Source organism: Brachyhypopomus gauderio, chromosome 6 (assembly GCF_052324685.1).
Source record: "Brachyhypopomus gauderio isolate BG-103 chromosome 6, BGAUD_0.2, whole genome shotgun sequence".
Taxonomy (NCBI): Eukaryota; Metazoa; Chordata; class Actinopteri; order Gymnotiformes; family Hypopomidae; genus Brachyhypopomus; species Brachyhypopomus gauderio.
The window spans coordinates 16,090,016-16,112,728 of NC_135216.1; the positions used below are offsets into that span (position 1 = coordinate 16,090,016).

At 46.6% G+C, this 22,713-nt stretch overlaps 1 protein-coding gene and 1 long non-coding RNA gene across 3 annotated transcripts in view; one reads left to right on the forward strand and one right to left on the reverse strand.

Moving 5' to 3' along the window:
• Positions 1-678: 678 nt before the first annotated feature.
• Positions 679-22,713, reverse strand: part of llgl1 (LLGL scribble cell polarity complex component 1) — a 22,292-nt gene continuing 257 nt past the window's right edge. Inside the window, exons 1-23 of one of the 2 annotated variants that reach the window (XM_077009150.1) lie at positions 22,662-22,713; positions 21,178-21,275; positions 13,673-13,754; positions 13,373-13,503; positions 12,901-13,044; positions 10,603-10,765; positions 10,129-10,261; positions 9,479-9,533; positions 9,224-9,378; positions 8,836-9,056; positions 8,343-8,410; positions 7,964-8,117; positions 7,001-7,105; positions 6,558-6,850; positions 6,225-6,378; positions 6,005-6,146; positions 4,887-5,170; positions 4,203-4,467; positions 3,992-4,106; positions 3,506-3,579; positions 3,090-3,210; positions 2,812-2,902; positions 679-2,015 (exon numbers count right to left, since the gene is read on the reverse strand). The exon at positions 22,662-22,713 is cut by the window's right edge and continues 257 nt beyond it. In XM_077009150.1, the coding sequence (XP_076865265.1) occupies positions 2,824-2,902; positions 3,090-3,210; positions 3,506-3,579; positions 3,992-4,106; positions 4,203-4,467; positions 4,887-5,170; positions 6,005-6,146; positions 6,225-6,378; positions 6,558-6,850; positions 7,001-7,105; positions 7,964-8,117; positions 8,343-8,410; positions 8,836-9,056; positions 9,224-9,378; positions 9,479-9,533; positions 10,129-10,261; positions 10,603-10,765; positions 12,901-13,044; positions 13,373-13,503; positions 13,673-13,754; positions 21,178-21,275; positions 22,662-22,713 (3,088 nt within the window). In that variant the 3' untranslated portion in view covers positions 679-2,015; positions 2,812-2,823. Of the gene's footprint in view, positions 2,016-2,811; positions 2,903-3,089; positions 3,211-3,505; positions 3,580-3,991; positions 4,107-4,202; positions 4,468-4,886; positions 5,171-6,004; positions 6,147-6,224; positions 6,379-6,557; positions 6,851-7,000; positions 7,106-7,963; positions 8,118-8,342; positions 8,411-8,835; positions 9,057-9,223; positions 9,379-9,478; positions 9,534-10,128; positions 10,265-10,602; positions 10,766-12,900; positions 13,045-13,372; positions 13,504-13,672; positions 13,755-21,177; positions 21,276-22,661 lie in introns of both variants that reach the window. The other variant, XM_077009149.1, reaches the window with a different exon arrangement.
• LOC143517047 (uncharacterized) lies at positions 15,066-18,840 on the forward strand. The gene is made up of 3 exons (XR_013131837.1): positions 15,066-15,261; positions 15,379-15,614; positions 18,574-18,840. It is a non-coding gene; the product is annotated as an uncharacterized LOC143517047 (long non-coding RNA).

Consider the following 22,713-nt stretch of genomic DNA (forward strand, 5'->3'; position numbering starts at 1 on the left):
AAACTACAGTTTAATGTAATATAATTCATATGGTTTTATCTGCAATAGTATAAGTACTAAACAAAATATTGTCTTGATTCAGAAATTTACTTTCTCACCTCAAAATCAGTATTTTCTCAATGGAATCTACGTGTGTGTTTCCAGCCTTGATATTCACCATGAGGGATCAGGGAGGAATTGGGTAAATACTGGAATCATCATATGACTCCTATCTTATCCGTGATGGCTGGAACTGATTGTGTTACAACTCTCTCCATGTTACAACCATACCCGGTCTCCCCTATTTGTAAACTTAAGCAAAAGTCAGACATCTTTGTTGTGAAACGAAATACCATTACAATTTCAAGCATTTTAAGTACGTTAGCCAAAATTCCAGCACTTTTCAAACATGGAACACAATGCAACATTAAAATTCGGCAGGTAAAGGTTATTTCTTTTCTACCAACATCTTAAAACAACAAAAAGCTAAAGCTTGGCCTGGTATGTAGAATTGTTCTCCCATTTCCGTGAGATTGGGTGTAGTGTGGTATCTGTATCGAGGAGATTGGATGTAGTGTCTGCATGTTCTTAAAAAAAATAAAATAAAATAAAAAAACCCCAAACAACGCATCTGCTTCCATGGTTAATGTATCAAGAGAAATGCAATACGGTATCAAATTGAGTGATAAAGATGAACCATTGTAAAGGAGTAAATACTTTATTAACACTCATTGGCATAACTATCTCCAGTTACAATTCTACACAAGAAAATACAAATTAAATACAGATTCACAGACTAGGGTTCAGGTGTAACAAATGTTAGTTTGACAGAATACAAAACAAAGATTAACTGAACTATGACATTAGTGAGGTCCCTTTGAAATCTAAAACCTGGAAATATAGAGATGAGTGTTGAGCTTCAACATGACAATATACCGTGGTTTTCCCTTCAAAAATTATACAAATGTAGCATATTACATAAAAAAATAAAAGAAATGCATTTTCCTATATCTCTAAAATCCACAGACATTGGAGAAATTGGTCCATACAGTTTCAAACAAGCAGGAATTGGACTCGACTAAACAATTTTTGGACAATATTCCTTTTGCATGGCAACTTTCAAATCATGAAAAGATCATTTTTAATTATTGTTACCACACAACTGAAAGAGGAAGAGAATGCAGTTAGACACACCTAACTGCCTAAGTAATCTAAAAAATACAAAGTTCCAAATTTATAGGCAGTATAAAATTACTCTAGAATACAGGTTACATGAAAAACCATTATTAGTTCCTTCATTTATTATTAATACTGAAACAAAAGCACACAGAGTAAGAAAGCTGAGCAGCTCCAAACTCCTTACGGATAAGAATACCTGTAGTGTTACACACCGTGCTCTTTGCGGATAAGAATACCTGTAGTGTTAACACACCGTGCTCCTTCAAACTCTACATTTCACAGTTAATCGTCAGAATTACTTACAATGGCAAGTGGTTACATGAGACATTAAAAAGGGAAAAGATTATTCTACCAAACCCACAGGGTCCATAAGATTCACTTTTCAGTGGCTGCCTCCTTTGTGTTGATGGAAAGCCATGACAGGATGGTGTTGTAAAGGCTACCAAGGGGCAGCAGAAACGTCCTCACTGCAGTCCTCCGTTGAACTCCTTGAGTGGCAGCACGGTGAGGGGCATGGCACAAATGGAATGGTGGCACAACAAAAGAGGAATGTTTATGAGAAGTAAAGAATAAAAAATAATACTCAGCACGTGGTCAGTGCACGTGTGCAGACAGCCGCTCGAGTGCGTGTGGTGCCGGACCCGCTTTCTCTGCTACGCTGGTCAGGAGCCTCACACCCAACCAGAGCTCTACAGCGCCATCTAGTGGAAGGGGTGGAAATGCAGCTGGAGAAAAGGTGCATGAGGGCACACAGTGAAACATTCAAATGTTTTGGCAAACAGGGAAAGTGCAGTATTCTCCCACTGTGCAAGTCCCCAGCGTCATCAACAAGCCAGTCTGCATCACATCTCCCAGCCCTAAAAAACAGAATCTTTATTACAAATGTAATCTGGGCCCTTACTGCATTATAGGCACTTGTCCAACTAGCAAGGTATGGTTTCACTCAGACACTACGACCTGCATTACCAGACATGTCCACAAGGGGAGGCAGCAGGCTACCTGGTCATGCTCCACAATACAGTACTTACAATACAAAAATCACAGGGTCAGAAAAATGTTAGAGCCCAAATAGTAAAGGAGGACTGGGTTAATGTGGGGGGGGGGTTGTGTGTGTGTGTGTGTGTGTGTGTGCACGTGTGTTTGTTTTTAAGCACTTGGAATGCAAGTTATAAGGAAAGAGAGAGAAGGAGAGATGGAGAAGTCCACAGATCCTTCTCATGGCACAGCACCAGCTCACTGGAGCAGAGAGCCACACTAGTGCAGAACACTGGGGACAGCCCTGGGGGCGGAGTCATGGACACAGGTGCTGTCCAATAGGTTTGCTGTCTGTGTGGCCTGTCAGCCACACGATTTCTGTTAGCAGGAACTACAAAATGGCAATGAGAGTCATGTTGTCTTTTAATACTGTTCATAAAATGTTTACTCATGCAGAAGGAGATCAAAGAATTGCCATTCCCAAATTAAATTTCAAGTGTATGCACACCCTCTCTCTCTCTCTCTCTCTCTCTCCCTCTTCATGTGTTCATTTCCTTGCTTGGATACATCCTTCCGATTTAGTATCCAAAAACGGATATCCACTTCCCTCTCCACCCAAATTCTGCGACGCCCCTGCAGGCTCCAGTGCAGCTGCCCTGACCCTGAGGAGAGACTCACCTCCGCCTCCCTTCAGTTGATGAGGATTCCAGGAGGGCGACTGTCCTCGTCACTCATGTTCCTCAGGTTATTCTCAGCCTCGTCCACACTCCTGAGGAAACACACACACACACACACACACACACACACACACACACACACACACACACCTCTAAAGCAAACAGACAGAATCTGCATCCTAACGTAAGCAGAGATCCTATTAACCACAGCTGTACACCAGACACTCTGACCCCATGAAGGGTGACCTGCGAGAGGGAAACTTGCTCCCGAGGACTCACACGAGGAAATCCTTTACATCCTCCACGGTGATCTCGCCCGTGGTGTCGAGCGTGATGTCGGCACTGCTGTTTGGGGAGTCGAGGGCGGGAGAAGACAAGGCACTCTGCATTTCCTCAAATACTGCCATCAGTCAGGAACACACACACACACATACACACACACACACCAGATGAAACGGTCACCTAATTAAATAAACATAATTTAAAAATGGGGGCTCTTACTACGGATTCAACATTCCCTTTTCACTCAGGGGGAAAGAAAAAACTAATTTAAAAGGTATATGAAATGCCATTTTTACAGATAATGTAGAACATCTACAGGGCAACACATTCAACAGGAGTGAGAAGATATTCTTTTTTAAAAACCATAACTCTACTTTCAGGTCTAGTTTGAGAATTTAAAGCAGAATTTCTACCTTCATTCCGGCTCTGCCCTGGTGACTGGCTCTTGTGCGTGCCGTTGGCCTGGGGCGACACGCTCGTGCAGGAGCTGGAAAAATCCCAAGAGAGTGACTTACTACCACATACTGAACACACATGGACACCTGCTGGCTCCAGCAAACAGCACTAGTCAGTATGATGGAGCAGAAGGCTTCTCAAAAACCCAGCCAGATCAGTTCCTGACCCACGTTCACCTTCAGACCTCTACCTTTCTCTGCACACTGTAGGTACAGCTTTGCTTCAGGCTATCTGACTGCAGTAAGCAAGAGACAGAATAAGCAAAAAAAAAAACTCCCTAGCTGCCAAATTACGTTCCCTAAAAGCATGACTCAGCAGATCTTTCAGATCAAGCATGACACAGCACATTACTTTCAGATCTGCTGAGGTGTTCATTCTGTTCAATGGCGACAAATGTTAAGATTCCCACACGAGCACAACAGGAAAAGTCTCAGGTGATGTACCCAACTTCCGCAGGCTCATACGGTCTCTCTACTTCCACCCGACACTGCGGCTCTGTGATCACCCGCGCAGACAGAGAGAACCGCTCATACTCAGACGGAGAGATCAGGTAGAACCCTGTCGGAGAGCAAAAGGGTTATGGAACCAGCTGTTAACAGTTAAACCCACCCCCCCCCACCCCCCCGAACCAGATGGTACGTTCCAGCGCCTCACCCTGCCCGGTCTTGGTGAAAACACAGGACGCGATGCCGCTGATGTCTTCCTTGCGGATGCAGTCGTAGCGCACCTGCGGCCTGAGGGCGGGAACGCTGAACACGTGGAGGTCCCCCAGGTTGGTGAGGCACACCAGGCCGTTCTCAGAGTAGTCCTCGGAGGCCGCGCTGCAGAAGCTCACCAGCGCCACCTTGCGCACGCGGCAGCCTTCGTGCGCCGTCAGCTTGAACTTGGTCTTGGCGCTGACTTTAGGCAACATGAACACCTGCAACACATCACACAGCAGCTGAGCTGCACCACCTGGACCCAAACACACACAGTGCAGCACCACCTGGACCTAAACACACACAGTGCAACAGTAGAAGCCTGGTGTTCTCAGGTTATTTTGCAGCATTTTTGCATAGTTTAGATATTATTATTTTTCAGGAGGTTAATTTAAACTTTTAATTTTTATATTTTCCACGATCATACATAAATTCTCTGATACAGCCACTATATACACCATCTATTGGCAACTAAAAATTCTTCTTTTACACCTGGGAAACCCCCACATTATTGGATATTGTGCTTTTTCAAAGGCCAACAAAATCTAATACTACCCCCCCCCCCCACCCCATCATAATGATACAATTTCATACAATCCCAAAAAAGGATTTATTCAAAACCTAAACCACGCCCCCTCACTTTGAACTGCTCCTCGGAGGCGATCAGGACCGAGTGGCTGCCCTGCATGTCGGGAGCCTTGGCCAGGTCTCGGGACACCTCGTATGGCTCCGGCAGTGGGCTGCCCCTGCCGTCCAGCACGGCGATGGACACCACAGGCGCCCTGTGCATCAGCTGGATCTCCTTCCCGAGCAGTGCCTCCACGCTCTGCTCCGAGAACTTCTCTTGCTGGGGTACGTCCAGTGCGTACGCGTACACACAGCCGGAGTTCGTCCCCGCCCACATGGTTGGGCCGTGGTGTGTTCCTGAGGATCAGGGGAGAATGACTGCTAACATCTGCTTGTAGAAGATTTAGGCAGATTAAATATGGAAGTAGGAAAGCCTCAAGAAAGAGTATTTTATTCTAAAACAGTCTTAACAGTTAATAATGGAAATCACCCATCACTAATAGGATCGCCTGAACAGTATCTACAAGTGTAGCTTTTGACATTGTTCTTTAAACATCTGTTTCTCTCTAAAGTAACCTAGACCTAGGACAGTATAAACGTCCAATAACATTAACCACTCGTCCATAAATTCTGAAGTATTAGACACCACACATTTTACAGCATTAAACTAACAATAACACATTGTTCTGAATTCCCCCTCCAACTCCCTGCCAGAACGTCTTTTGACCTCTATTGTGCAAGTTTAGGCAGCACATCTGCAGATGCTGGAGACCAGGCAGATCTTGCCTGTGTGGTCCAGAGAAGGATCAGACCCTTCCAAATCCAGCACTGTTGTCATTTCAAAACAACCCACCCACCATTGGCTGAGTGAGTTTGGGCGAGACTACATTTCAGAGGTATTTTGTATTCTACAGCAGTCCACACATTTCAGAACAGCAATTACAGTATGCAAAAGTATGAAGTATTCTGATCCTCCCCAAGCTCAGAGTACTGGTCAGGGGAATAGACAGCTTATAGAACACAATCCAAGCCATGTGCTGAAACTAGTGTAGTGGTCAGGGCTCATATGCATTAGAGGGCTAGCTCGACAAAATAAAAGTCCTTTCCGATTCCACCGATTCCTGAGAAGCAGAAAAACTGGAGGGTCTACACTGTTAGCTGCGGTGTGGGCCACACCCAGTGTGCTGGTACCGTCTCGGAGGAAGGTGTCGGCAAAGCACAGACACCGCACCACGCCGGAGAGAGAGTCGTCAGCCGAGCGCGGCTCAATCCGCCTCTGCACGGGGGTCACCTCCGCGTCCTGCTCCGCCAGCTGGGCGTTAGCCTCCTGAACCTGGACCGCACAGAGGCACACGTGTTGGGGCCGGGCCGCTCGAGCACTGGTGGGGGGTGTGGCCAGAGGGGTGCTCACTTTACTGGAGGGGCTGCTGAGCACAGCGCGCTTCTTTCCCGACACTCTGCTCTTACGGATCCTCCTGAAGGACTGGCGGAGGGACTTCTTCAGGGACTTGACCCGCGAGAGCGGGCCCTCCATGGCCAGCGAGTCGTTGGGGTGTAGCGTGCACCTGCAGCGAGAAGGCAAAGAATGGCATCAAGGGGGTCACATAATTAGGAACTCGTTGCACATTCTGAAAGCAAAGCTTGTTCAGAATTGAGCGTTCGTTTGAAGCTAGAACGTTGTATTGTGTAATGTGCTACCACTACTCTGTGAAGGCTCCATCATTGGCCACACCCCCAGGGTTACCTTGCCAGCACCGGGCTGCGCCGATGGTAGTCAAAGAGACCAAAGCCGTGACTGGTGCCGAACGCAACCAGGTTCCACTCCGCGTGTAGCGTTACCGCGGTGACCGCTGCGGGGGGCATACACTGCACCAGGACGATGGGCTGGAATCCGGGGGGAAAGAGCACAGAGCCAGACTTGGGAGGCAGCCGGTCGTGACCCTTCCATGTGAAACCCTCCCGGTCCTGGAGGAGGTCCACTGTGGCCAGGTCGATCATGTGATCAGACTTCTCGTCACACAGATACATTACGATCACCTTAAAAAAAAAAAAAAAAGTAAATAGATAGATAGATAGACTTTTTTTTAGGGGGGGGGGGGGGGGCAAGCAAAAGGGAGAACCGGTGTAGCCCGAGGGCCCAGATTCAGCAGCACTGTGTGGATATGTGTAACGCGTATCTGGTCCTACCTGCCCCGCAGTACCGGCGACCACCATCTTGCCGCTGTATTTACACAGGCAGATCTTCTGCACCCCTAGTCTGGGGTCATCGCTATAGGGGTCAAAGCAGCCCACCTGCAAAAAGATGAAAGGCAAACACAGGAAGCTCTATATACTGTCGAGGTACCATCTCTCCTCTCACTCACACAAACGGACCATAAAACATTTTGTGTGCGTCTCTATTGACATCCCAGACAGTTTGTAGTAGCCTCCATATGTTTTCTGTAGCACACATGCCCTGAACAGATTACGCTCCAAAGTTCCATAGAGAAAATGGCAGCTATTTTTTATTTAATTATTTATTTAACACAGAGACACACACACACACACACACACACTCACACACACACTCAACAGAAAGGCTTATATCTATATCCTGAACTCACCAACACTAAAATTAACATGCTGGCCTTTAGTTGGTAAACAGAGCAATCAGGAATATACAGCTCAAGGAAGAAAACATGGCAGAAATAAGGCAGCGCTCTAGCTGTGCCAACCAGGGGAGGAATGTGCATGGTCTTCAGCAGATGTGAGTGAACTGGTCTGAGCTCAGACAGACAGTCTGTTTTACATTAGTGTGAAGAGAGGCAGACAGACAGCAGCGTTACTCCCAGGGGCGACGCAGGGACACACGCCAGACTGCAGTCCACCGCTCTGCTGCAGAACAGGCCGGGGCAGAAAGGTGCAGGGGGAATGAAGGGATGGGCATGGGAGAGTGGAGGAGAGAGAGAGAGATAGGAGGAGGAGAGAGTGGAGGAGAGAGAGAGAGGAGGAGGAGGAGAGACACAAAGCAGGAACACTGAGACCCAGAGGCTGCCTGTGCTTTGGAGGAAAAAGACGGACCTCCATGAAGCCCTTTGCTCAGTGAGTGAAGCTGTGAAGAGAACAGCCTGTGTTGGTCAGTCAGGCGATAAACACAAAGCCATGCGTGACCTTTCTGAAGGGAGGCCACTCCTCCTCGGCAGTCTGGGTCAAGCTGTCGTTGTGCTCACAATCCGTCTGGAAGATGCTGGCTGTACTGAGCCTGTAGAGGGGTTGGAGTGCCACTCCAGATGCATCCCAGAAACGCACCGTGCCGTCCTCATGCCTGACACACACACACACACACACACACACACACACACACACACACACACACACACACACACACACAATCTGCTTTGCTTTTCTCTGCACAATGTGAAAACCTTGTTGACACAATGCATGTATATATTCTAATTAGGTCTCCCCACTTTCAATGTGCAAGTCATTAAACAAAAACATAAACAAAAGTGTCTCAGTTAGATGTACTGAACACATCCACAGCTCTTACCCGGTCAGAAGCAGCTCTCGCTGTTTGACTTCAGGTGCCAAGTTTTTCCCTCCACATATTGGCCAGTTCTGTCACAACAGCATGAAGGAGATCATTTAGACAGGAGGTGCCATTACAGACCTCATGAAGCAGACACTTCCAATCAAATCACATGCTACAGATGGCCATACACACTTCACAATGTCTGATGCAACAATCATTAAAAGGCTCTGCTCTTCTGGTGGTTAATGTTTTATTGATGGTTGTTAAATAAAACCACCCACTATGAATCACACGCTTGATTCTAAGCAATAACAACTTAAAAATATAGTATGAGTATACTGCTCAAGGCAGACTTCATATTCACTCCCATAATAAATGAAAACGCCGGGGCGGGGTTTGGCTCGGGGGCGGGGTTTGGCTCGGGGGCGGGGTTTGGCTCACTTGCTTCTTCATGATTTTATTAACATGCTAAGCATTAAGAATTTATTACACAAATATCTGAAGTACGGACCGTGCAGGCCTGAGCTGAGCACTGCTGCTGCAGGCCGGCGCTCACCACCCTCTCCCACAGCTTGCTGGGTACGTTGGAGATGTGGTAGGAGCAGGTGATGGCGGAGGAGTGCAGGGGGGCCAGGTACGGCGCCGGGACGGTGGGCCAGCCGGCCGTCTGGAGGTCGATCACCACTAGCTCCTCCTCCAGGAGCACGACGAGAGCAGAGGGATCATCGAATTCTGGAGGCCATCAAGAAAGACATTACGCAAGTGTGTATAAAACCATCTCTAAAAGAACTGCCATTTAACAGGCCTGATGATATCCCCCTATGCACATGCACACAAAATGCTTCAGTTTTCATGAGACACAAGTGCGTTTCTCTGAGATCCCGTTTCGGCCTGCTCACCCTGGTCTCTCTCCACATGGTGGACGGTGAAGAAGTCGATGACTCTAGAGGTGAAGTCGAGCGTGACGTGCGCGCTGTCCTGCAGGATGGTCAGGCAGTGGCGGTCACCATAGCTGGCCCGGGGCATGCCCCCGCTGAATAACACCTGCGCGGCCCTGCCAAGAGAAAGACCCGCCCAGTCAAAGAGACGCCGACCGACACACACCACACACTCGCCCCCGCGCATCACTACTGCGGCCCGGTGTGGACACAGACCCTGATTGGATGGTCCTCCATAGGATCTTGTTCACAGCTTTGCAGGGGAAGGGTCCTGGAGAGAGCAAGAGAGGAACAGCGTTTAAACCTTCACCTCCACAACCGCCACACAGTGTGCGCTCTGATGACTCAGGAGTCAAGGACTTGAGAGCTGACAGGAAAGCGGGCTGGACAGCTCTAGAAGCCAGTGAAGAGTTAAATGTGAGCAGTTAAATGTGGATTTTTATGCCATCGGGGTCCTACGTCTGGAGAAGAAGTTTACTAGGCTACTAAAAGTGTCACATGGGCTCAAATTTGTGTCTCAGAACTACATTTCCGGGCATTCTATGAGCTAAACACATTTTTAGAGGGTGACCGGCCTGCTTAGAGACAATTACGGATAATGGCATAATCCCACGGCAAGTCAGCGTTTTACAGCATATCACCACAGCCAAAGTGCAGCGTCTTTATTGAGCCACTCCAATATGCATCTTCAGCACCGGGCTGCTTGGTGAAAGTCACACTTGTTCTGTAGCATAATGCCAGAAACAGGCATGACCAATCAGACCCACTCGTGGGAGAACAGACAGCAAAGCTTGTATTAAGACAGAAGGAACAGTGCCACCATGGTGACCTCTGCCCTCGGAACAGACGGGAGAGGAGTGGCTTACCGTATGGGATAGTGGAGGTGACGGGCTCGTGGGTGCAGGGGGTGGTGCTACTAACACTCCACACCATGTACCCACCATCACTATGGGAACTGACAAAGCTGTTTCCTGACCGTACCCAGACCAAGCTCTCCAGCTGCTGCAAGAGTAACACACACACAAAGTTAAGCATACTGAACTTAACATGAACTGCCCTTGACACATCTGAAATCTCATCCAAGTTATGATTCACATACAGATGTTCTAGAAAAATTTGATTTAAAGGTGGAGGCTGGATGTAATCTCTTATTATTTTTTTAAATAGAGATTTTCAGAACATTTAATGCCAAAGTAGCCATTTTTAATGTAAAATTTGAAATCACCCAGTCATAGCTGGTACTAAAAATACCATTAATCAATCTTTGTCTCTTTCTCCCTCTCTCACTACTTCTCCCTGTCTGCACAAAGGGACACACACACACAGACACACACACACACCTGCTTTCCCAGGAAAAGGTTGTCTGCGTGTCGGCTGTTCCGGTCCCACAGCACCACCAGACCTTTGCTGTACCCGATGAGGGTTTTGTGCGGGTGCAGCGGGTGCTCCTGCAGGGCCTCCACAGGCCCCAGGGACCTCCCACACCGGTAGTCATCAGGAACACTGCAGCCCAGCAGCCACAGTCAGAGGCCCATCACAGCTCATTCACAGGAATATACACTCATTTGCATGAACTGCATTAGGGCGATACAGCCCCGTGTGTGAACGGTGAACCTCGTTTGTTTTCTCTCTCAGTTTCAAAAAGTGAGAAAAAAAAAACATTTCTCTAAAGTGCAATCAGAAGTGAATTTAAAGAGCATCTCTACCCGACCCCCAGAAATCAGTCAGCTGAGCTTGCAGAGGGCTCTGTGCAGTAGAGCGATGCTTTATGCACATATTCCAAAGGCCCTCTTTGGTAAAATGCAACATGCAGACAATGGGGAGTGTTGTGTTACCACCCTGAAAACGCTTAGCACTTAGTAGTAGAAGCACCAGTACAGTGCACAATGCATCCAACATTTGGGAGCAATTGCATTGATTCACATTTGGAAAAGGGAGGGGGGAGAGAGAGAGAGAGAGAAAAACCTATGAATCTGAATGAAAAGGTTTCGTAGTATTTCCTGAAAAAAGTGACAGAGCACAAGGACAAAGCCAACTCCCGTTATCAGTTGCCAAGTGGCTTAAATTTCCCTCAGAGGGCCTGACCTACGGTGACCAATCAAAAGGCGCAGAGCGGGATTCCTCTGCAGCTGTGGCACAGCAGTGGAATGTATTGGGCACGCTCAGCGAGCCGGGCCAGGACACGCCCACAACGGAGCAGAGCAAGGAGCAACAAGACAGTGACTCAGCACGCAATAGGCCAGAGCCGGCCAGGAGAAACAGTTGCCAGGCGACAGCTACAAACGTAGATCCCATGCAGGAAGGCTCATAAAGCCCCCAAATAGGAGCAACAAGCGTGATTCTGTCGACTGGAACTCTCAAAATAACAGGGGCCCCAACCTCCTGACATGGCCTCAGAAGAGATATTCATTGGGACTACACAGTCAAAACACAACTGAGAAGACAACACTCACAAGGCTTAAAGACAAACAGCTGAGCATAAAGCAGCCCTGCTGTTTGTAACAGTCTCGCAGTATTTTAGGGATTCTGGCACCGTGCCAAGTCTCAGGGATGTGCCCGAGATATTTTTCTCAAATGTCTCTCTGACAGCAGCTCAGGAATTTTGGCACTCGCTACAAAAGCACGCCGTTCTGTAGTCTGCTGGACGACAACTACTTATTATCAGTAGCTCAGACAGGGCAGTCATTAGACTTGATTGCGCCTGCTTAATGAACAGTTTACGGTCTCTTCATGCAGAAGGATGAACTTGAGCTTAGACATCCAAGGACCATGGGGGGTGAAGACACTGGGAAAGCTGTAATTTACCTCAACTCCAACACATTCACACAGAGCGCTGAGAGGCGGACCTGCACATTTTCTGCCTTTTAATAGGAGTCATTATGATCAGCGGAGAAAACCAGGCTGTTCCTGGTCACAGACCTGAACATTAAACGCTAGGATGCCACTCTCTAAAAAGCAATGGAAGGAAACCAGAACGTAACTGTCTTCAGCAAGTCTTTAGACCCATGCCGTCATAGAGTCTATGCACGTACGCACAAATATGGTTCATGCACACCCATCGCCACCTCAGCCCAAAGGTGCAAACCTGGTAGTTGGGAGGGAAGCCGTGTCCAACCTGGACGTGTCTAACCTGGACAGCTGGGCGTGGAAGTGGGCCCCTGAGCCCTGGGACAGGGAGGACAGATTAAAGCCCTCCCCAGTTCAAAAGTGGCCCACAGCGGAGAAGGTAAACACGCGAGCATGCTGCAAGTCCGCTGCTCCGGCTGCAGAGTGCTGGCGGTCAGGATGGAGTCCCCAGATGCCTGTTTTATGAGGTAAGCACACAGACCGTGGAATGCGTCCACCCACCAGTGGGGCTGAGGGACCGGGAGCTGGAGTCAAACTACCAAAACGTCCTCGAAAGTACGCCGAATTTACCAGGAAAAACCACGAGTAAGAAAGCGTACATATAAAGCCAATCTTTATGTTCGCACATATTCATTAATAGTTATTTAAAAGCTTTGCTTTGAATGTTGTTTTTAAGTCACTGCATTGTAACTGATTGTAGCCCCTCGTGCATTGCAGGATTGTAGGTAATCAGAACACTGGTGGAGGTGGGGATGGAGGAGGAGGAGCTACAGCTCATCTTGCATACTCACCTCTGCATTATTTCATCGTGGAACAGAGACTTGTCCAGCAGCCTGAGGCTGGGCAGCTCCAGGAAGTGAACACCTCCACCCTCCGTGCCCAGAGTCAGAAGATCCCCGCTGCTTTTCACCAGAAGAACAGTCACACGCGTTGCACTGGAAGAGATGATCATGATCACACACACCACACACACACACACACACACACACACACACACACACACCACACACCTCAACCACAGCAAGAACCCAGTCACTCCAAGCTGAGCCAGATCTGTGCTAGATGTTTGAGGGTACTCCAGCGCTGGTCAGACCCACCACTCCCACTACAAGTTCATATTCACGCCCACCAACACAAAAACTTCATGTAAATCATCATGGAAATCCATTTTTAAAGTAGCTGCCTTCATCACATGACCTGTAACCAAACAGGAACTAGAGAAGAAGAAACCGCAGGACGGTTGGAGGTAGGACGGGGCAGCACCTGGTGCTCTCGATGCCGGACCGACCCGGGAGGCCAAAGCTTCGCACCTCCCTGAGATCAGAGCAGCGCTCCTTCTGCCCGATCTCCCACAGGTGCAGGGTGTTGTCGTCCAGCAGAGACACCATCCTCCCCTGCCATCGCAAACACACAGCAGATCGGAGTCTTCCAACAGGCCACCCCAGACTACACCCAACAATGCCCGACTGTGCCCCTCTAACCACACCCAACACTACACTTCTACATCCCATATTTTTTAAAGAATAAACTGCATTTAGAACATGAGCTGAAAGATGGTTGTACCTGCCCTTGGAGGAAATGGATCTGTGTGACAGTAGCAGGGTCTTTGTGAAGCCCTGTGAATTCCACTCCTGGAGCCCCATATCTGGGTACGCAATTAAGAAGCCATTTACCGCTTAGGGGTTTGAGTTCACAAGGATTACAAAAATTAAAACAAAAAGCAAGAGACATTGTTATTACACATGCTTGTGGCCACTTAATTGAACAATCACAAATATTATACAAGCAGATGTGCATTAAAATTTATGTTGTTGGTTTGTCTTTATAGTCAAATTGTGCATTCCAAAACAAACCATAAGTCATAGTAAGGGTTATAACCACCCCCACACACACAATTTCAGTGGCGTCAGGCAGCAAAACTGAACAAACAGACATGTCTGATGACAAAAACCGAACAGCGTTCACTTCACAGGGAACTCTGCAGATGAAGAGTATACACTCAACGGGAGCTGTGGCACATCAAACGCCCTAAAACAAGAGGACACCATCATAACAGACCTGACAAGATTTATTAAAATAGTCTCTGGTTTATGAAGCACTAAAATAACTTTTAAAAAATCCACGTGTAGCATATGCACAATCTAAGCACAAAACTTTCAGAGATAAATCACTTCAATGAATTCTCATTATAGCTGCGCTAAGAACTTTTGAACATTAACTGCACTCCCAGTAACAAAGGACTGGATATCTAGGTCAAGTACATCTAATGCAGCATGTAATAGGATGCAACTATGTGCAGATGTGAAGATACACCCATGACAACATCCCTGAGCAGCTTTTTACACAGGGGCCAATAACAGACCTCACCAAAACAAATGCACGGCACACGTTGCTGAAGCACACGTGTAGGAGCTGCACGGCACACGTTCAGCCTTGTGCAGACATTTCCGAGAGCTTAAAGAAACTTGGACACGTGACCTGGAGTTAGTATTAGGCTGGGAGGATCTCTGTTCAAACAAAGACGGAAGGATAAACATTTCCCTTGAAGCCTTAAAACAAATGTTTTATTTTGGCGTGCTAAAGGCTCAGCGCGCACAGCCGAAAGATAACGGCAGACACGCCACAATAGCTTTAGCTGATAAACCAACGAGTCTGAAATGAAATGAGATAACATTGTTGAAACCGGACCAGGCCCAAACTGACCGGTCATGTATTCACCTTCTATTCTTGTGTCATCCGTTTTCAGTGGAACGACCCCAAGGTGCATCCTCTGCTGTTGCAAAGGGGACTTGTAGTGCCACCGGGCCGGACACGCCTTCTCTCAGCCCAGCCACTCACCATGCTTTATCAGAGCAAGAGACGAGGGGGGTGGAGGGAGTGGGGGGAGGGGGAGAACCACAGACCCCTGGAATGCATGAAGATTAAAACACAGGAGATGGAGGATGTGAATGAGGACTCGGGTGCAGCTGGAGACCTCAGAAGAGGGTCTGATTACTCCACGGCTCATTAATCATTAACAGAAGAAACTAAGCTTGTTGAGGTACATTCATTTCACACCTCCCCTTGCAGGACCCTCACCGCCATCACCACAGAGAGAGAGACCAACTTCCCTTCTCCGTCCTCACTACGCAGGATCCTCGAGGGTTTATAAGGTAAACCGACATCACCATGGAGAGTTTGTAAACACGACACACAAGGCTGCATCTTTTCGATTTGTTTGAAATAGAATAAAGATATTAAGCAAGAGATTTCCTGTTTGTGGTCAACAGTTTCCTGCCACTTTTTCCGTCTGATCTATTGTGACCAACACAAAGCTTCCTGACGCAAGCTGCCTTCTGTCTTCACCACGACTGCACATCCTCTGGTGCTATACGGGTCCTCACAGCACCGCTGACGACCAGTCTGGGGATGACCCTCAACTACCGGGATGACCCTCATCTACCGAGTCACAACAGGCTGAAACACCCCTGCTACCAATGCCATGACCTCAAATTCCCCAGAAAAGGTAGTCAATATGCCAACAGTTAAGAATAATTACATTTTCCATTTTATTTCTAATTACACAGCCATATGCAAAGTGTCTAACCAATCGCGGGATTTTCACTTGAAAGAAATCTACAATTGTTTGTGTGCAGCATGTTCAAACTTTAATCTGAATTCTAAGCAATTTAAGGCTTTGGCAGGAAGCAGACCTGTGCAGTTATGGCCTAGCACAGCAGATAAAAGGGCAACGGACCGACAAGCTCACGCAGTTAAAACCACATGCAAAATAATTTGTGGTTCTTTTGCACAGGCGGACATAAACGGATGGCTTTTTCTCCAATGTTTATTTGCAAGTAAAAAAATCTCAACACATACATTTGCCAATGATACAATTTTGGTATTTACAAAACTCAACTTGGACTTTGAAATAAAAACAATCAAACCACCACTGTAAGGGGGACGCTATGGTCCTAACGTGGCCTGCTTTCCTCTTCCAGAGCAGGACTTCCATACTCCCAACATTAAACACAATTAAATGCTAATATGCATATTAAACTATCAAAACATGTACATATTTGCTAGATCACTGCGAAGGCCCAAATTTGCTCGGACATATAAAAGAAAATTGTAATCATTAAATCTAATCACATGACTAGCAATGAACTAAAACTGTAAAGATTCTAAGAGAACCAATTAAATGAAGTGAGTGTAAAGGAGGAGAAGACCCTGGGTCCCCACACGGAGCAGAGGAACAGGACATGCACACATGTCCTTGCCCTAGTCACTCAACAATGTTAGACAATTAGTAACTGAAGCGCTCATAGTAAACATACCAAAATATGATGCAATTTCATAGCATGAATAGTGACAAAAACACTTGCGTTCAGTGTTGACTAAACCAGAGGGCCAGGGGGGACTTCGTCAGGGCTGCAGTCATCACATGCACATAATGTTGCACATCTTTATTACAAAAAAATTACAGTCCTTATGGCGGAGGACGAAAAAGAAGCTCATCAGTTTAATTATCTCAAGAGTAAGAGTAGAGTTAAAGTCAGTTTAAAGCAGTTTTAAAGCTTCAGTAAATACATATAACCTTAGGACCAAACACAAACAAAAGACAAGCTGGTCAACAAATAGGGAATCAGGTGGTCATCTCTATTGCTACTAAACTTTGATTCAGTAAATATTTCTAAAAATCTGTAGCTTTGGGTTAAAGAGCAAACAATGCCACCATCAGTAACCCAGGGAGAGGACTGGCAGAATAAGTTCATGCCACAGCAGATTAGACTGGATGCAACCATATGAAGTTTAAGGTATTTTGTTCAACTTTACAATGAAGAATTCAGCGGCTTTGATGAGCCAAATTTCTCTTTAGTGCAACTGTTCAAAACGACCTCTTACAGTTCACAGTTGCACAACCGTCTTTTTAAAAATGGAAAGGTTTGGCACCAACAAGCATAAAAGAAATCTCAACGAGGCTTCCTCACTGCGCTAGTGCTCCTTGAATTTCCAAAGGCCCACAGAGTGCATTTTAAACAGGCTGGAGAGTCCCTGGGGGCCGAGCAGCGTACTACATGGCTGGGTGGGGTGGGGGGTTGTGGGGACAGAGTTGAAGCTCCCTGTGTGTGTGCAGGAGGTGTGCCTCCGAATACTAATGGCTTGTGACTTCCACAGTGAAGCAGTGAGTAAAAGCCAACGTGATAAAGAGAAACAGAGAGATAGTGAGATGGAGGGAATGACAGTGCATGCGTAGGTAAGGGAGACCGTGGAAGATCATTGGATATTTAAGCATCTCAGCAGCACACTGGAAGAAACTGGTACAATGCAAGCAGAAGGGGTGGGAGCAGAGTGCCGGAATATTCCGGACTGTTTCCTCAGCTGCGTTCAATCAGAAGAGAGTACAGAAGAGCACAGCACGAGAGAAGAGCTGACCACGAAACCAGAGAAGGGCCGACGTCCAGACACGCAGGATGTGCTGCAGTGTCGAGGGTGGGTATGGGACGAGACTCTTCTCAACGCTCCTCAAGACAACGACAAACATCTGTCGCACTAAAAACAAACTCCTATACAAGCACAAAAACATACACCACTTCCATCATTGCTACTGAAAGAACACACACAGAATGTTACTGATTGAATGTAACTAATGATTTTTTATCATGGTATGTTTAGAGTCCCATAAACAAGGCAAAAGCTAGCATGTTTGTCAGTCCTCCACACGGGTCCTTGTTGCTTATGTTACGAGAGGTCTGTGGTTTCATCTAATCCTTTGGAACTGAGGGATTTTGGCACTATGTCGCTACAAGTCTATGAAAGTGATCTTTTAAGCCAACACCTCTCTGACCAAATCCTTGTGGAGTAAACATAAGGTGAATGATGTCCGCAGTTACAGAGACATCCGAGACGGGGAGAGATGAGCCAATACGTTCCATCAGGAGAGCACAAACACACAAACTCCTTCTCTTGAGTAATTTTGAAGCAAAAGATTCTGAATGCAAACCTTAAATGTGCTGAAGGACAAATCAGAAGAGAAACTGCTCCACAGCCGCCTGTGGGCGGGGTTTCTTTACCGAGACTCCTTCCAGCATCACTGTAATCCAAAGCAGAAGGCCTGCACTACTTTGGCAGGGCCACAGCAGAAACAGTGGCATGTCGTATTTCCCACTCGGCACTGGGAACTGGGGCGGTACCACATATTGGCAGGGAATCGACAGCACAACATTCACCCTCGAAATACAGAACACTGTGACATGCAAATGAGCACTCTGACAAAACATTTGTTTCTAATTGGGCACCGCGAGCATTCTGACCCATTTCTGGTCTTGTGAAGAATGTTGTGTTACTTTGCTGAATTAGTGCTCAGATGAACCAAGAAATTTTACAGCCAACAAGTTTTATTTAATGTTAGACCAGGTTCAGTTTTACTTTAACTAGTTTTAATATATTGCAAGGCATTTCACAGCAGTATAATCCCAGTATAGCTGTTCTGTCCATACAGGACAGCCCTACTGGAAAGCTCCACATCCCAACCAACAGGCTGCCAAAAGCGGTGGCCTTGGAAACCGTTTCAAAAGAGGCCTTCAGCAAGACCAGGCCTGGGCGACAAAGCCATGGAGGAATCTCCTCTTCCTGCCGAGGGTGAACCCGGGGCAAGACAGCACGCATTCTTTGGGGGTTAACCCGTCTCCTCCAACGGCCCCTCTGTTCCAGACATCTCATTACTTTCCATTTCCCCTCACCCCATGCATGTGCACACACACACACACACACACACACACACCCCCCCCCCCCCCCCCCCCCGAGTGAGCGTGTCTCATTCACTCACTCTGCCCATAGCTTTACAGCACAATCTCCTGTCCTGTGCCTCCGCTGTCAAAGTTAAAGCATATTTATGAACAGCAAAGCTTGCATTTCATAGCGAAAAACTAACCAGGCCACCAACACCGCATCACGGTCTAATGAGAGCAAGACTCAGGAGTTAAAAGATGCCGCGTGTTTCCTCGTCATAAGTAAAACACTGCAATGACTGAAACGTTTGACTGTGTCAAGTCACTATTCACTATTCTGTGACGTGCCCAAAACGTAGAGCAAGCAGTATGATAACTGAGGGGGTGTTGGGGAAAGAACGAACAATGGCCCTGTAATCAATCACATGCCTGAGGCCTTAGCCTAATCGTCACATCCAGACGGCTGTGGAGGGGCTGACCAGGAGAGTGAAGCCATGCTGCCTTAGAGGCGTGAACCCCACATCTGGCATAATCAGCACAACACAACTGGCGTTCTAGCACTGGTATTCCAGCAACTGCTTGATGCTGCTACACAACAGACAACAAAACTCAGAAAAGAAGAAGAAGAAAATTAAAAGTTAACAGATGAAAAAGTCTGCATATTTCACACACATTGTTCAGTATTTGTATGTTGGTGCATATACTAGATTCAGCTGTCAGCACCTGAAATCAGATGGAGATTAGGGCGGCGGTTTATCTTGTGTTTGTGAGGGAAGGGGAGACAGAGAGGGTAGGAATGTGTGTTCTGGAGCTGCCTGACCAATTCTAGGTGGAATCTGACTCCTGTATTGAGGAGTATCTTGGTTCAATGGTTCAATTTCTCTCTAACCTACAGTACTGGCCAAGATACATTCTGTGACAAGATGACAAAGCACTTTTGTAAGTCGCTCTGGATAAGAGCATCTGCTAAATGCCAAAAATATAAAAAAAGTCATTCTGCATGATTTTGATAAGGTCAAGCAAGCTACATGTGTTGGAGGCAGGCTGCAAGGTTTTATGAAATAAACCCAGAAAGACTCTCAGTGCCAATAGTAATTCAACAGCACTGGTCCTTTCAGCTGTGAACCTGGACAGCTGTTCTGAGAAAACTCTTGATAAGGCATTAGAAGATCTCCCACCCACCATGTCTCACACCGCTACCCATCCATATACAGGTGACAACAGGTGAAATGCCCCCAAAATCAACCCCCTCACCTCAAAACAACCTCATGCTGATCTGCCATGACAACACAGCCCTCTGTCCCTCCCCCAACTGGGTTGCAGCCAGCTGCTGACAGCCAGGGCCCGGTGAGGCACGGGGTAATGGAACAAGTCCGGCTACAGCTACCGCCTCCAGAGAGCGCAGTAGAGAGCGAGGCAGTGCCCCTGAGCCGGCAGCCCGTGGCTGGGCTGTGCCTGACGGTGCCAGCCTCCTTCTGCCACGCCTCCTAGAGGCTCAATGACCCGTACTGTGTGTACAACAACCCACCATCCCAGTAGCGGCTCAGAGAACAGCCCGACCCAGACAAATCTGTACACACACAGCAACAATCTCGTCTTTCCTGTGGAGCATGAGACACTCACTCGCCAGACATTCTTTAGGATTCCGTCTGTGATGAGCAGCCGTAGCCAAACGGAGAAGATAAATCACAGATCACCATGGGAGTCTACAACACTGCACTCTGATAGGAGTAATTACAATCTCCTAACATTCCTCTACCCTAAAGAATTAACATGCACACAGTGACCTGGAGCTTGCTAACTCTAAAGGCAGCTAAATTGAGGATAGATACAGAATAAATTGTTGAGTATTTATACCCCAAATTCTTTTTTTAATACTAGTCACTACTTAAAAATACCACTTCAGCAGAATATATGAAACAAACAGTGGGAGAGAACTTGGCCTGCAAAAACCCCAAACTAACTGGTGTTGAAACATCCCCCACAGGACCCATAGAAGCTCAGTAATTGTGTCATCAGTGAAGCATAGAGCAGGCAACATTCCCATCAGAGTCATCATGTGTACGAGTGGCCCAATTAAAAGAACCCGGTCAGACCCAGAACCCGCTATAACAATGGCATGAATCAAGGTCAGTTGCTAAGCAAAGACGAAAGCTTGCTAGTGAAAGTACATCTGTTCTTCAGAAAACAAGCATGCAGGGAGGTGATTTCGTTAAGCCTCCCAGACAGCCCAAGTCATTTCTGATTCATTCATATTCCAAAACTTCCTTTCCCAAAGATGAGCAATGAGCATAGACATGTGTTCACTCATCAGCACAGATAGAGCCCCACTCAGAGACTTCATGTTTAAAAGGATACACTTTGATGGCTCCTGACTTAGTTCCAATTGCCATAACTTGCAGCTTTGGGTCATAGGCCAGAGCACTTGGCTGACTGGGGAATCCATGTTCAACAGTCTGAATGAGAGGAAGAGAAAATGAAAATGTATGCTTCATTTGATCCAGTGCAAACAGCCAGACTAGGACGGGACCCAGCACAGCATTCTGACATCTCGTTATATTCAATTGCAACGAAGCATCAAACGTTAAGCAGTGTTTATATCAGACATGTTCTCACGCAGAGTGATAACAGATACCCTATATAACACAGACTAAACAGGAAAGGGATTTCCTACCACGAAAATACAGGAATAACGAAGTAACGGAAGCAAATAAATTATTTTGAGTTCCTTACAGAAACTGAAAATATGTTTAACTGCAGATGAAGCAAATGTTCCAGCTGCTTTTGACATGAGACGAAGTGTGACATGAGAAATGTCTGGGCCTTCCGGAGACATTTCACACGGTGTCAGACTGCATGAAGATTCACACCGACGCCATCACTGCCCTTTGGCTCTGAAGTAAATAGATTACCACTAGGTCTTATATGACCAATACCAAGACGTTAGGATTCTCCGCATCTTTACTAGTTCCAAAAGCAGAGTTGGCATGATTAATATTGGTACTTATACAGTTACACCGCTTTAATTGAGGAGATAAAAACGTAGCAAAGTGCCGATAAGATGCAGTGATTAGAAGTTGTCGTTAACTCAACCATTTCGAGTATCTAGCCGGAGGGCCTGTGGTCATTAGGATAAAAGCTTTGTCATTACACAACAAATGCAACAAAAAAGTCGGACTAACTCGGACTGCGATATTTGGAAATTATATTATTGTTTGGCAACCTGCCCAAACTCCTCTTCTTCGTTCACCAACAAAAATACTTTTGATTATTTTGCATTTACATTTGAAATACGCAGATGACATGCAAACGAGAGCAAAACCTTATTTTAAACTTTACTCTGTTCAGCGTTTTGTCAAATATTTCAAAGAAATTTGTTATAAAAAAAAAATGATTTTGCCATAAACGTACAGTATAGCCCACGAATTAAACATAAAACATTTAGATTGCTCACACTAGGAGTGTCGGCAACGCAAAACATTTATGGAGGGAATGTTTTTAACTTTAAAAAAAATCTAGCTGCACATAAACATTTCCAACAACACGAGTTAGAAGCAAATATGTTGTAACAGAGTAAAAACTTCGGAGTATGCAACAATGTAAATGCCGGTTTTTACCAACTTTAACTGTCTCGTATTAAATTAGCCCCCTGAAATCTGAACGCTTTTAGCAGCCTTCCCCTCACAACGGACAACGTCCCTGCAATATTACAAACCAGAGTAACGAGAGTCCGCGGAGGAAGGGCTCTGGATCGGTACCGTTGGCTCGGTCGATTTAAACGCAAACTCAAACCCGCATGTTTCGTCTCTGGAGAGAAAAGACCGTCCTGCTATCGCACTTACCTTATTGAACGCAAAAAGGTCCTGCTTGATTTTCTCTCTCTGGGGGTCATTT